The sequence below is a fragment of the Thyridium curvatum genome (assembly GCF_004353045.1).
Source record: "Thyridium curvatum strain D216 chromosome Unknown NODE_24_length_455711_cov_82.946811, whole genome shotgun sequence".
NCBI classification, from domain to species: Eukaryota; Fungi; Ascomycota; class Sordariomycetes; order Thyridiales; family Thyridiaceae; genus Thyridium; species Thyridium curvatum.
This window is the reverse complement of record NW_022156779.1, coordinates 398105-412486: the sequence shown is the minus strand read 5'-3', so window position 1 is coordinate 412486 and position 14382 is coordinate 398105. Positions and strand designations below refer to the sequence as shown.

The following is a 14382-nucleotide window of genomic DNA, read 5'->3' as shown; positions in this document are numbered from 1 at the left end:
AGATCAATCTGGTAAACAGTCTCGCCCTTACTCTTCGCCAAAGATCTCGTCACTGTGCTCAATGACATATTGCACAGCCAGGTTCTTGGCGTGCATGTCTGTCATTTCCTTCTCGAGGCTGTGGTCTCGCATGATGGTGGGTGCAAACACCACCGCAAGGTTCTTGGGAGACATCTGTGTGCGTTGTGGTTAGCGACAGCTGTCCACCAGAAGAAGACTCTTGTCAGGATATGCGACTTACCAGGTTCTCTCGCTCACGACTGGCAACACGTGCCAAGTGGAACATGAGGAACTCCAAGCAGTCACGGTGCTTAGCCGGAAGCATGTTGACAGTCTTCCTGAGATGTGCGCAGCGATCTTCATCACCAGTGATGGCTGTAAGATGTTAGTTTGTCATCTGAAAATCAACGCCCACACACAAGTGGGGGAGAAACTTACAGTTTGACTCAAGGATTCTCTCATAGACCTCGAAAGTGAGGAGTGGATTCGGCAGCTTGCGGAAGTACTGCTTGAGAACACTGGTGACAGCTGTAATATCCAGGCCGGGGTCCGAGATGTCAAAGTCCTCGTTCTTGTCAAACCCTTCCTGGATCATCTTGACTTGCGAGTTGCCTCCCGTCTTTCTGTAGATGCCTTCGATATCCATGCCCCGAAGCTCCACCTCCTCTATGCAGCGTGTGACGACGCTGGGGATTTGGCGTCGCTCATAATCAGCACGCTCAACGAGATCTGACCCAAAGAGTGTAGTCGGCGCCTCGGGCACTGTGGCCATCGACACATTGGCTGATGAGTTCGATTTGGGAACAGGGGCGTTCTTCTTGCTGAAGAAGCCAAAACCCTGCCGACTGGCCTCGCTGGGGATGCGAGTCTGGCCGTTGGGCCCGACCTGAACGGGGGACTCGACCTGGGCGACAGTCATGTTGTAAGGCAGGCCGATGCTGTCTCCAGTCAGAGCACCATACTGGCCCCTTTCAGGCTGCTGCTGGAAAGCCCCCACGGCGCGGTTCATTCCCTTGGATAGACCATGCGCGACCGTCTTGGACCCCTTCTTCCAGTTGAACTTTCTGACCTGTCCCTTCCGGATGTTCACTACTGTCGGTCCAGATTCAACAATGGGCTCATCACCATCAGTGCTGACCAATGTCGCCTGGCCTGTCTGAATGCTGGACGTATCCAAGTTGGTAGATGAGTTCGAGGGGCCCTTGTGAGTGTGATAGATGCCCAGGCCAGCGCCAGGTGATTTGATGTCAGTGTTGATCTGAGACTTGAAGCGCTCTTGGATCTGGTGCGTGAGGTCGTTGTTCATATCGGCCAGCTGGGCGTTCTTGGATGATAACTGCTCAAACTCCATAAGGGCGCGGTCGCGGTCTGCCATGGCTTGGTTCTTCTCCTCAATGAGCTCGTCTCGTTCGGCGTGAAGCTGCTCAATAGCAGCCGACATGGAATACTTGACTTTGTCCAGCTTCTGCACAAACTCTTTAATTGCTGAATCTTCCAAGTCTCTGGGGTCAACAGGTTTCTTGGACTCTTTGGCTCTCTCGACGTAGCCAGCAAGAACTTCGAGTTGGCGGATCATGATCTCGGTCTGAGTGTCAAGAATAGAAACTGTCTTTCGCTTTTCAATCAGTTTCTTGTTCAGATTCTTCAGGTCTTTCTCAGTATTAAATTGGCGCTCGAGCTCGGCCACTCGTTGCTCAGAGTCTCGCAGTTGGCGCTTCAAAAACGCCGGGTCGTCCTTGGCTCCGCCAGTCACTGATATAGGACTGCTGATGCTATGACTTGCGTCATGCTCTGCGATAGGGGTCTTCGGCCACCGTGGAGATGCAGTTGCCCTGGTAGTCTCGCTCACACTTCGGTGGTGGCCCATCATCCTCCCTGCAGTCTGGCTTGACTCGGTACTGTTGGTGCGGCCGTGCCTTACGGCATTAGACACCCGGCGTAGTATAGATGAGGAGCCCTCGTCGGTGCCCAAGATACGGGCCATGTCCTCCTCCATGCTGAAGTCTCCGCCGGCACTCCATCGTGGCAGACTTGGTGAAGGACCAGTAGGAGGAGACGGGGGTTCGTTGAAGCTGCTGACGGAAGCAGAGCCTGGGGTATGCGCAGGACGCGGAGGCGGCTGCGGAGGTGCCCGAGGCTGCATGTACGTGTCACTCAACTTTTGTTCGGGCATGCCTGGCCTGGGTGGTACGACGAGCTCCTCCGAATTGTGGCTCTTCACCGATGGAGGGACCGACTTGCCATTGACTGAGGCCGTGTTAGTATATGAGAGTTGGTGTCTGATAGATCTGAGTGGATCCTTACCATTGCGGGCAGCAGATGAAGGAAGCTCCTTGCGCGCGATCGGCCTCGGCTGCGACGAAGCTGTGTCTTGTGACGGCCTCTCTTCGTCGTCATCCTTGAAGCGGGAGTCCTGCGACGATCGCGGGGTCCCGGCCTTGTCCGCTGCAGCAAGCGAGGGTGGTGAGCCGGACTGGTCCTTACGCGCACCGCTGTTGCCCCTATTCCTGCCGCTGTCGAGGGATACTGCCGACTGAGAGTTGGTTCGGCCCGCTCCAGACTTCTTGCTCTTTGGTGCGTCCTGCAGCTTGAACTCTTCTGTCTTGACACTGGCCGGTTTCCTGTTCTCATCGCTCACAGCTGGAGACGCCTTTGCTGAGGCGCCCTTATCGCTCCTTGCGTCGTTCCTCGAGGACTTGGAAAGCTTACGGCTGGGCTCTCGCGGAGGACGTGCATTGTCCTCGTACTCCGACGACCCTTTCTGACCCTTGTCTTGAAAAGCTATATGAGGCGTAGACGCCTGTGATTCAGGTTTCCTCTCGTTCGACTTGGCCGTGAAGTAGTCCTTGTCCTTGTTTCGCCTGTTCGCCTCGGACAGGTTTTCGGCTGTTGACCGAGGTGTGGTAGAAGGAGCCGGGCTTGGATCGAGGGCAACAGGTATAAAGAAGCTGTCGCCATCCCCGCCCGAGATTTCCGCCGGCGGCGCGAGGATGGTAGAGTTCCTGTTGTTTCTATAGCTCGTAGCGGGCAGGCTGAGACTTGTATCCCTGGCAGACTCAGACTGGCGTTCGGGTGAACGGTCTGTTCTCGGGCTGTCTCTTGATGATGAATCGTTTCTAGGGTACGTCGGCCGGGGACGGGGTGATAGCTCGGTGGGAGCTTCGTTTTCGGACGAGGGGTTGTCGTTCGGACTCGCAAAAGCACCGGGCGGTATGGCATTCGGAGGAAGGGCAGGAAGAGATTTGTCGACCAGCATTGGCGAGGCGTCTTTTTCTCGCGCCTTTGCTTGCGCGGCGGCTTTGGATTTTTTCCTTCGTCTTGCCATCAACGACTCGTGGCAGCTCATACAGAAGATGCCCTGGGAGGTGCGTGCATATCGAAGGTTCTCAATCTTGCGCTTGCAATTGCGGCAGCGGAAACACGTTGCGCAGAAGGCTTGGTCGCCAGTGAGAATCGCCAGATCCTCGATCTTGTTGTTGCACGCGCTGCAGCTATATGTGCAGTTGTTGCAGATCAGAGATCCGTCACCGAGCAAGAGGAGGTTTGCGTCCGAGTCGAGCAGGGTGCCGCAGGTGTTGCACCTGAAGCAGTTCAAATGCCATCGGTTACCAGCTGCGGGAGGTTAGCGGGATTGGCCAAGGACGCATCCGTGGACGGAGGGCGTGCGAGGCGACCGCGGCAGAGTTGGGATGAAGGACAAGAAGAGGGGGGAGGGGGGGTTCGGTGGCAAGCAAGAGCGACAAGCCCCTGCGTCACGATGTGTAGAGATAGATGTATGGGATTACCTACCGAGCTCAAAGGCTTTCCCCTCCTCCAGGATCTCTCCACAGCCTTTGCACGGGAAGACATCGTCTCCGTCCATAGGACTATCTAGGTAGTCGTCGACGACCGACATGGTGCCGGTGGTGCCTCTGTCGGTGCAGAGGCGTGCCGGCAATGGCAATCAGGAAGAAGAGTGGCAGGGCGGGATCGACTTGGTTGTCGACGAGCCAAAAGAGGGAGACGGCCAATCACCACGGAGAGATTGGGGGGATGTTGGCGACTGGATCGAGCCTCGCATGAACGAAAAAGCCCCCCGACGACAAGAAGAGAGGGCGGTCGCCAGACAATGGCCTTGAGATGGAAACGGGGTCGCGCATATAGTATAACGCCGGTCGCGCTGGTGTAAAACAAAGGGAAGGTGATTGATGATGGTGCGGGCAGATGTCGTCGTCGCCAGCTGGCTGGCCTGGAGGTGGTTGAAGAGACGGGCCAGCACACACACTCTTCGCACTCGCACACAATAGGTACACCCAGACGCACTTCTGCACGACGCAAAGTGGGCGGCGGTTTTGGTGTTTAGGTTTGGGGTGGAAGAGTGACGGCAACGGCCACCAGACGGGACCCCCAGCACGTACGGCGTATGGAGTGCCTGAAAGGAACCAACTGTGCTAGGAGCCAAAGCAATTGCGGGAGGGAGCGAGAATGGGGCCCTGGAGCCCTGTTCCCCCTGGCACTGTGTGGCCCGGTGTGAAACTAGGAGAAATTTGGTGGGGGGGAATGCAATTGCAGGTGATTTTTTGGCTCGGCGGGCTAGCTCTGGCATCGGCACAGAAATAGATCAAGCAGGTAAAGCATGTAGGTACTTGTAGGGAGGGGGACGGGGAGATCGATGAGACGTTCGAGAGCACCAAGAGACGATTTGATTTGATTGCTACATAGGTATTCCACTGGAAAGATTCGATCCCGGACAAAATTGACAACGGCTTCATCGAGCATCTTTAGCATCCTTCGATGCATGGGTGACATTTGCTCGTTTCGTGCAGAACATTTGGTACTTGAGGTAGCCATCGAAAAAGGATAGAGCAACACAGAGATGAACTCTCAAGCCTGGCTTTGCCAGAGTGAGTCTAGCTGGGGATGCCAGTGCCTCCTGGCCCCTAGGAATCTCGTACGAAGTAACTAACCCTCAGGCCTGGAATTCATACAATTTTATCGATCCAGCCGGACAAGCCAGCACCGATGCCACGTCCAGCCCATCTCGATACTCGAGGCCATACGCGCCTTAGTGGTGGTCTTGCCCAGTCTTGGCTCTGACTGCAAATACATAAGTAGGTACCTTAGACTAGATCAACCGTTGTTTCTGCTTGTACTTTGTTCATTGTACACACTCGACCTAACAGGAAGAAGCCAGCCCTGGAGGTTTCACTGTTGAGCTTCTGCAACAACTCTCGAAGCGGTCTAAGGCCCATTACAAGCCAGTACAAGCAGCCCGCCCTTAAGCAGGGGGGGTGGGAGGCTCCACGGCGCTAGTTCAAGCAGGGGTTTCTTCAAAATGACCTACAACAGGGGTCCTGGAGAAACGGTGTGATCACTGTACCTAGGTCGTGGCCAACTGTTGTCTCTGGAAGCCCAGTTGATTCCACGACGTCGCGCACAATACAAGTGTGCATATTTCGTACTTGTACAGCCCTCCATCCAACATACCACCGCCACGGGCAAGGACCAGCATCCGCTCTCCTGAATGGCTGTCAGATCCAGCGTGACATGCTGGCACGCCCAGGACAGGCATAGCTTCCCGCCATCTTGCATCTCACGGGTGGTGTCAAGGGCCTGGGAAGGGTTCCTCTCTGGGCCTAGCACCTTGGATGCAGATATCACCGCATGAGCTGAAAGCCCTTCCAGCATCTGCCCCAAGATGCAGCGACATGCAATTGCAGGGAACCTGTGAGGGCTGTCATGAAGGGCGGCCAAAGGCGATTGTTCTGTCTTTGGCTCCCGGCCGAGGCCCAGCAGTCGGGGGGCCTGGCCAGATCGGTGCCATACGAGAATAGCAACATGTCACGCAGGCCTGCCAGATGAGGTTTCTCGCTGGGCATCTGGCAATGGCCAAATCGGGCATGCTGTCCACTGTGCGAGGTTCACTCAAGCTCGAAGCCAACAAGAAGCGCCAAGCATGTCTCTGGCTAGCCATTGACCCTTTGCAAGGGGGCCTGGTTATGGACGACGTGCCACTACCAAAGAATCAACGTAGGTATCCTCAGACATGTCAAAGTATCTCCCCTGGAACAGGCTCTGATCCCTCCTTACGACGCTGGTATCTTCCAAGTAAAGTACCAGGACAGACACTTACCTAAAGTACCTACCTAATCTAATAATACATAGGTACGCTGCGCTGCCTCACTGCTGCTGTTGGTGGCTCTCGTCCTGTTGGCAGCGGAAGAAGTCAGCCAGGCCTTCATTCATAGGTTCAACAGGACATGTCAACATGCTCACACCCTTTCTTCTGACCCCTGCAGCATGGTCCTGTCCCTGGTGCGGCGTTTCAAGTTGAGTGGTGCTGGACAGCGCCACGAAACAAAAAAGATCCTTCTCGCCAAATACCCCGACTGGACCCTTCCAAGCGTTCCCACCAGCCCCTGGTCGCCCTGATGGCGGCCTGGCACACCCTCTTTGTGTCTTTTTGTCTTTGATTATCCGCATAACCCATAATCAGTAATCCATGAGGTCGATCATCCTCGACGGCAGTGCAGAAGAGCTCTAGAATGGGTAGTACGGAGCTGCAGATACCTACGTACCTTGCACACAACTAGTCTCTTTTTTTTTTACCAGCATGCCAAATCTGTACGAGTCCCAGGCGGCCCGCAGGACACCTTCACAAGCCCACCCCTGCTGGACTGGGCTGGGCTGGGTTTTATGGCATATTACCAGAAGGTCATCGACAGGTTCCAAGCTTCACCCGCCAACGCGCGTCGTCCATTCTCCGCCAGTGCCATCACTGGGGAGGGGCGCTCGGCATCCTGGCGACGCGTTTCTGACACAATTTCTCTCTGAGCCAAGTTTACACGAAGGGAAGGCAGGCTGTTCCTGGATCCATCAAGTCGGTCATGCAAGGGCGCTTACACCTCCCGTGCGGGCCTGCGAGGCGACCTTCCGTGCCGTCCGCGGACTTTGGCACAGAGTCTTGGAACCATGGATCGCCGTGCCCTTCCGAAACAGACATTCTTCAGCCCGCAGGAGGGAAGAGGTGGCCACATGTCCCATATCGCGGCCCGCGTAACTACAATAGTTGGCATTGCTGGCGCAGCTGGAAAGCTAGTTACCTACCGCACCAGGTCAGGACGGACGGGGGAGCGCTGTTGTGACCAACCTTGTCGACTCTAGGTACCATAGGTAAGGTGATCCAGCACGTCTGGCCATCACTTGCTTCGTACAAGTCTTCTCTTCGTGCCCAGCAGGACCCCTTGTCCAAACCTGGTGGAGCAGCAGATCATTGTGCTACTGCGACGAGCTTATTACCTGGGAGTTGTGCACCACAGACGAAATCCAGGGACAATGATCGTCGTGAGCGCGAAACGGTCATGTCTGTTCGCGCGCCCCGAAGCAACGAAATCGCCCCAAGATCTCGGTCCACTGCTGCCGAAGAAGCACTATGCTACGCTCCCCTGTCTTTAACATGCTCATCCTGACCATTATCAACTTCATGATTTGAAAAAGAGGCCTTTTTTTTTACGAAGCAACGTGCTTTCATCACTGCAATCGTACGAAGTAGAGTGATTCACACTTGTTGTCTGCGAGTGCTCCCTTGCACAGGGAGACGGGCTTCTTGGGAAGTTTGTAGGCCCGTCCATTGCCTCTTTCATATTTCCGGACCGCCACGGACACCTACACAACCAGCGGCGCAGCAAGCCGTCATTCCAGCCGGTAGAGGGTTTTTCACGTTTACAACTACTTGTAGATAGATCGAGATACCTCTCCAGGCAAGCCATCAGGCTATCGAGGTAGGCAGGTAGGTTCATCACCACCCCCTCTCCTGAGGTTGTACAACCAATCCCGGCTCGTTGAACAGCAGCAACACTGCGCAGCTGGAGATGAAGCACACACTAACAGCCGTCCCCCACACCCCCCTGAAAATTGGATGACCCGCAGGGTTTTGGGCTGTGGCGCCAGCCACTAATGTACAGGCGTGCATGGCGCTTTACTCTTTCCTTGCCCTCCAGGAGAACCTCCCTCCGCAACCAGGTCGCGCGGAGAACGCGCTAGAGCAGGGCGCCGGGGCGACCTCTGCAAGAGTCCTGACGGAGAGTGCGAAAAGGGAATATCAAGTACGAGCACCTGTGTGACTTGGCTTGATCGTCGAAGGTAACTACCTAGATAACACAGTATCGAGGTTGGCGGTGACTTCGGGTCTACAGCTGCGTTAAGTCTAGAATCCGCAAGGTAAAAGAAGGAGGTAATGATGGATGGGGAACAGAGACGATGGCCGGCTCAACTCTTTGACTTTGCTTTTTGGGAGAGACGACAAGTATGTCGATCATCTTCATCATCAAAGGGTCCTAATGATGCAGCGTATCCACATGGTCCAAGATCTGATACTGGTAGCGTCCCTGGCGTGTAACCAGTTTGCTTTTTACTCTCGAGTTGCACGCGGCTCGTCCTGACCGCTCGGGACGAGCGATGATACCCTACTGCATGCTCACACAGTGGTCGCCAGTCTTGCCCGTGGTGGCGCTCTGCGTTTCCAGTGTTTTCATCCATCCCTTGCCTTGCCTTTGGACTGTGTTGATATACCACAAACAACTTATCAAAGGCACTGTGATGTACAGGGAGGATGGGAGGATGGGAGGAATATGTGTGTTCTCGCTTTCTCCAACAGAATCGTATTTACGTCTTGCGGTAAATCATCATTACAAAAAAGTCTTACTACAACGAAAACAAGAACAGAGTGTGTCCGAATAAAGTAAGAGGCAACAAACTCGGAAGAACTATCTTGGGGGACAATTGCCCCCCAGCCCCTTTTTCCCGTCCAGCATATCACGATAACGCCAAACCCGTGACAAGCCGGTCCGTTCCCGTTCTTTTGATGTGTATGACAACACCCGCCAAGATAATAAAAAAGAAAGGCATGTCCGTCCCGTGTAACCTAGACGCCCTGCCCTACCATGCTGAACCCTCCCGTGGTGATCAAGAGAAAGAAACAAATCCACCAGGACAGAAAGTGTGGTTGATCCAAAACAAGGACCGATGAATGGAAAGAAAGCGACGAATTACGCCTTTCCTGCCTCACGCTGCCTCTTCACAATGTAGTACGTGATCAGGCTCTTGGGGTCGTCCTTGACACCCCGGATGAGCTCCCAGAACTTGGCGTCCCCGAGCCTCGCGTGCAGCGAGACGCACAGCTGCACCGCATCCATTCTCACCCCGGACTCCTGGCTCTCGAGGCACCTGCCCGTCACACCGCCCAGCAGGCTGAGCTCCGACTCGCTCGGCTGGAAGGAGGGCCTCGCCTCGATCATCTCCTTGAGCACGTGCAGGCCCATGCTCAGGCTCCGGCAGCCCCTGGCGTCCATATTGGTCTTCTGCATCCTCCCGCTCAGGACGTGCGCAATCTCCGACGAGTCGCCCAGCGTGACGAGCTCGTCGGCTAGCAGCTCGAGGCCCGAGACGATATGGGTGCGCGAGTCGTAGCTCGCGCGTGCCTCCAGCAGCGCCTCTAGGCCGCGAGACACGTGCGGCTGGAAGTTCTCCCTGGTCTTCTTCAGCATCAAGCGGACGGTAGCCAGTATCTGTGCCTTGACGTCCTGGACCTTCTCGGGCGCCAAGTCTTCTAGTGGGGCCTCGAGGTACTCGAACAGCCCGACCAGAAGCGCCTCAAACTTGTCATCAGTGATGGGGGCTTTGTTATCGCGGATGATGCCCTGAAGCTTGCGGAAGCCATGCACATCCAGAGACTGGCTCTTGACCTTGGCAATGCCGCTCTCAAGAAGGCGAGAGTTCTGCTTAGCCTTCTCGGGAGACAGCGTGCCGTTCCGAGCGGCGTCGGCCGTCATGTCGGCGCTGCGCACCAGGTTTGCAGCATCCTCGTTGACGGGCTTGTCTTCCAGGACATTCCCAATGACAACCGGTTTCGGGGTCGGCTGCTGGCTATCGGTGAATGGATCTTCATACACTTTCAAAGTCTTTGACGGTGTCTCTTGAGGGGTGGTGGCCTCCTCGAGCTCCAGTATGGGCTTGGCAGGTTGCGGAGTCGCCACCTCGTCAGCCGCGTCGATCGGTGCTGGAGACGCTGACGCTTCCTTGGGTGGTGAGCTCTTGAGGTTCGCGATGGTAGGTACTACCAGGGTAAAATCTTCATTTGCCTTGGAAGGGCTGCTCATATCAGCAGCGCGCAGCGGCGTCGGCTTTGATGATCTGGCAGGGCTGCTACGTGGCGAGGGTGCTACAGTCGGCGAGGCGGCCACCTTTGGAGCGTGAGTTGCCCTTGACGGGCTCGGGAGGCTCGACTCGCTGGCGGTAGCAGCATGACCCGGTCGCGGTCTCTGAGCGGTGCGCTTGGGTGATCCTGCCATCGCAACGCGAGGTGTCACAGCCTTCGACCGCGTGGCCTCCGGAGGGCTGTGTTGTTCCGCTGACGGCCCATCATGCGTGCGTACTGAGTATGGGCCTGCCGTTGCCGGCCTCGCTGCCATCTCAGGCCGCTTCCTTGTTGGGCGCATGGGGGCCACAGAAAGCCCATGTCCACCGACTGCAACGGTACCCTCGCCGCGCTTCCTAGTTGGTTGGGCCGCAGTAGAGGTGGTAGAGGCACTGGAGGTGTTTGATGCCGTTCGCACTGGAGAAAAGTGAGACATGGCGGATCCGGGTCGTGCAGGTAAGTTTTTGGTTGCCAGCGCCTTCTTCTGGGCCAACATCGTTTCTCTCAGAGACGGCTTTGAGCCACCCATAGTGCTCTTCGACAATCCGAGACCCGGCCTAACAGCACCCTCGGCCTTCTTAGGGGAGTTGGGGTTGTTCGGGTCTTTTTGGAGCAGCTTCTGCGCCGTTGAGTCCAACGTGTCCATGATACTGCCACAGTTAGTCTTGATCAGGGGCACGAATAGGTCTAGTTAGACGAGGAGGAGGGCACTCACGCTTCGGCTCTAGCGGGCCATATCCCAGCAAAGACCCAGTATGTGGACCGCATCTTCTCCCTGACGCCAGGGTTGGCATCGTTCAGGCCCTTCTTAATGCACTTCTCGATAACGTCGAGGCCCCCGGTGTGCTCAACGTGACTCTTGTGATGTGCTTCTTTCTTGAGCAGGGTTTTGAGCCAACCGCTGGCATAAGTCCTCGGCTGTACATTCTTGTCCTGGCATGCGCCCCAGATATGTTGCATAAGGCGGCTGTTATACGTGACCTTGCTGATAATAGTGTCGATCGTGGCGTTTGCCTGTTGCGAGCTGATCTTCTTGGTCGCAGCCGATAGTTTGACGAAAGTCTGCATAAGCAGCTCGACCATGGGATCAATACCAGGGCCATAGGTGGTTGCGAGGTCCTGGACAAGACTGGTGCCCTCCTTGGACAGACTTGTTCTCAACGAGACAATTGCCTTGATGATACCATCCAGCAAGCCCCTGCAGCCCGAGAGAAAAGGCTGCTGGAAGTCCGTCACGGCGTTACCGGCAATGAGGCTTCTGAGTTTTGTTATGCTCTGTTCGCGCTTCATCCAGTTCTGTTCCGTCTCCTTCCCTTCAAACCATAGATGCATGTCCTTGAAAATTTCATCCAGCTCTCGCTGGGTGTTGACGTATGAGGGGTCAACCGCCTCCGGTTGGCTCTCGGGCATTGGCGTGATCGGACGCTCAGACATGGACGACAGGCTGGCGCCTAGCTGAGGTCTTGTAACAGAGCGCGCGGATTCCGGTCGAGGGACGGGGTCTGCCGCCGCCGATGACACACCAGCAGCGGTCGGGGCCAGCTCCTTGACGATAGCTTGCTCAATCGCAGGTCGTACTTTGAAGTTCTTCAGCTGCTTCTTCAGATCGGACTTGGCAGCATTCGGCGCGTTTCTGAACAACTCGATGACGGTTGTCTTGGCTGTGTCGCGCACCATACCGTCGGCATCCTCGAGCAAGTCCATGAGCACGGGTACGTAAGTCCGGAACTGCAAGCCATTCTCTTGATGCATCTGTGCCTCGAGTCAGCTCCCACCGTCGTGTAAACGCCTTGTGAGGAAGCGGGGGGAGAAGGGGTTGCATCACGTACCTGCAGCAGCCATTGCAGACCGACCTCCTTTGCTCTAGGGTTCTTACCCACCATGGCCGTGTTGCGCACCGATCGCTCGACGTCCATGGGCGCGGCCTGGTACAGGGTGTTGAGCGACTGTTGCGCGAGCGTCCTAAACTTCTCCTTCTGATCGCCCATCTTGTCCACAATCAACGGCAAGGTGCGCGCGGCTTCCTTGGTCAGGAACTTGGGCTCCTGTCGCGACAGGCGCGTCAGCAGGTGGTTGAGCGCGGTGAACCCGGCGTTGACGAGGACCGCATGCTGAGCCATCGAGGCGGTCCGCAGCGCATCGAAGAGCGGCGCGACGCATGTGTCGGGCACATTGTGTTGTTTGATCGAAGACTTGACGGCTGTGACCTGCGCTACCTTGGCGTCGACAGAGGCATCGGTTCGCAGAATGGTCTGCAGGTCCGCGACCTGCTTTTCGGTAAGTTTTTCCGCCATTGCCTCCAAGTTGAGGAGCTGGACGGCGGTGCGGTTGAGACTCTGGCTCAAGAGTCAGGTACTAGACGATGGTGTTTTGGCGCAATGTCAGTTCGGACCAAAACAACAAACCATAAAGGGGTGTGTGTATTTCCAGCTAGCTCGGGGCGTGACATCATCCCCCAAACAAGCGCATGCGTTGCAAAGGAATGAAAGGAAATAGGCACTTACAGCAAGAGGCTTCTATTGAATGGAAAGCCAGATTACACAGCTCTGGCATAGCATAGCAGCGCTGTTATTGCGGCGTGGGATGTGTCGGTGGTTTGCGGAGCAGTGCAAATAATGGCAACCGGGGTGATTGATTTATCAACAATGCCAGAGGGTGGTGGGTGGTGGGTGGTGGTGCGTGGTAGGCTGGTGGGAGGTGCCAAATGTGGAGCGCTTCCGTCCTGTTGCGCAGGAACGTGAGGCGCCAGTCAGCAGGGGGGCAACGCCTGGAACCCGCGTGGATTCAGGGGTCATCCCTGCAACCCCGCTCCCCATCCAGAGCTGTGACCTGGCTCTATCTCTCTCTCTCTCGATGCCCCTCCACGATGTTCACAAGAACTTCCCATTTGAAGCCATTCAGAGAGCACGGGCGTAGATATCTGAACGCCTTTTGTGCTATTCCTTTCTTAAAGAGACTCCATTTCATCTCATTCTATACATTAGATCCACAAGTCATCTCTAACATCTGAAGACATCAGGCAGAATTGACATTCATCCCCCCTTTTCACTCCCGAGGTCACTCAAGTCTCGTGTAACTCACTCAGCTGAAAAGTTCAGATTGTTTACACGTATGCCTGCAGAAGCAAAGCCACAGCAGGCATCTATCAAATACATACACGAAAGATAAAAAAAACCACCATGGCTAGGCTACCACAAACAACCCCAGCTCCCCAGCCCATCATGGTCTTCATGCCCCAGACATCAAGTAAAGATGCCAGCCCCGGGCAGGCCCCCACCACCACCACAGCGGCAGCAACAGCAACACCAGCACCGGAGCAGTCCTCTTCTACCACCGCCGCCACAGATGCCACCGTAAGACCGCCGCCCTTCGCCCAGCCCAAGCTCCGCCTCGAGGTCCGCGACCTCGCCCACCCGGGCGCCACACGCTTCCTCGCCTCCCTCGACGCCGCGCAGGTCCTCTCCACGGCCGTCGCCCGCGTCCACAGCCTGCTCTACCGGCCCGACGCCGCCGACTACAGCCCGCCGCCCACGCGCTCCGTGACCGTCATCCTGCGCGACATGGGCGGCGTGGCCTACACGACGGGCACCGAGCTCGACGGCGACCACAAGGAGATCCACGTCAGCCTCGCCTACGTCGCCGGGGTCAGCCCGGCCTCGCGCACCGCCGCCGAGATCACGGGCGTGCTGACCCACGAGCTCGTGCACTGCTACCAGTGGAACGCGCTGGGGACCTGCCCGGGCGGTCTGATCGAGGGGATCGCCGACTGGGTGCGGCTCAACTGCGGGCTGTCCCCGCCGCACTGGCAGAAGAAGGCCGGGGACAAGTGGGACGCCGGCTATCAGAACACGGCCTACTTCCTGCAGTACCTCGAGGAGCGGTTCGGGTCGGGCACGATACCCAGGTTAAACGAGAAGCTACGGGGCAAGCACTACGAAGAGAAGACGTTCTGGACCGAGCTGCTAGGGCGACCGGTGGACCAGCTTTGGAAAGACTATGTGAAGTCGCTGGAAGGGGGCAGCAAAGGTCAGGCCGTCGATGAAGCAACACAGACATCATAAGCAGGTCTAATCTCAAAGCAACCAAGTGTGTGCTCTTGTATTCATATGTGAAACCATACCGAGCCGTTCCCATTCCAAATAGCAAGCCTGATCCTGATTCAAGATTCCCAGTGTACCGCCAAACGCCTGTTGAAAAGACCCGGAAAT

The 14382-nt window shown here is 56.3% G+C and overlaps 3 protein-coding genes across 3 annotated transcripts; 1 reads left to right on the top strand and 2 right to left on the bottom strand.

Annotated features, from left to right (window-relative positions):
• Window positions 1-27: 27 nt before the first annotated feature.
• On the bottom strand, window positions 28-3895 carry E0L32_004915 (uncharacterized protein; the record flags this gene model as incomplete). Its single annotated transcript, XM_031139378.1, has 5 exons — window positions 28-174; window positions 242-375; window positions 439-2247; window positions 2305-3612; window positions 3790-3895. The coding sequence occupies 5 exons, from the start codon at window positions 3893-3895 to the stop codon at window positions 28-30; spliced, it is 3504 nt and encodes a 1167-aa protein (XP_030996796.1).
• A 5131-nt stretch (window positions 3896-9026) lies between these two features.
• E0L32_004914 (uncharacterized protein) lies at window positions 9027-12468 on the bottom strand (the record flags this gene model as incomplete). The annotated part of the gene is made up of 3 exons (XM_031139377.1): window positions 9027-10824; window positions 10890-11926; window positions 12004-12468. 3 exons carry the CDS (start codon window positions 12466-12468, stop codon window positions 9027-9029), a joined length of 3300 nt encoding a protein of 1099 aa, XP_030996795.1.
• An 885-nt stretch (window positions 12469-13353) lies between these two features.
• On the top strand, window positions 13354-14235 carry E0L32_004913 (uncharacterized protein; the record flags this gene model as incomplete). The annotated part of the gene is made up of 1 exon (XM_031139376.1): window positions 13354-14235. The coding sequence occupies one exon, from the start codon at window positions 13354-13356 to the stop codon at window positions 14233-14235; it is 882 nt and encodes a 293-aa protein (XP_030996794.1).
• Between the last annotated feature and the right edge of the window lie 147 nt (window positions 14236-14382).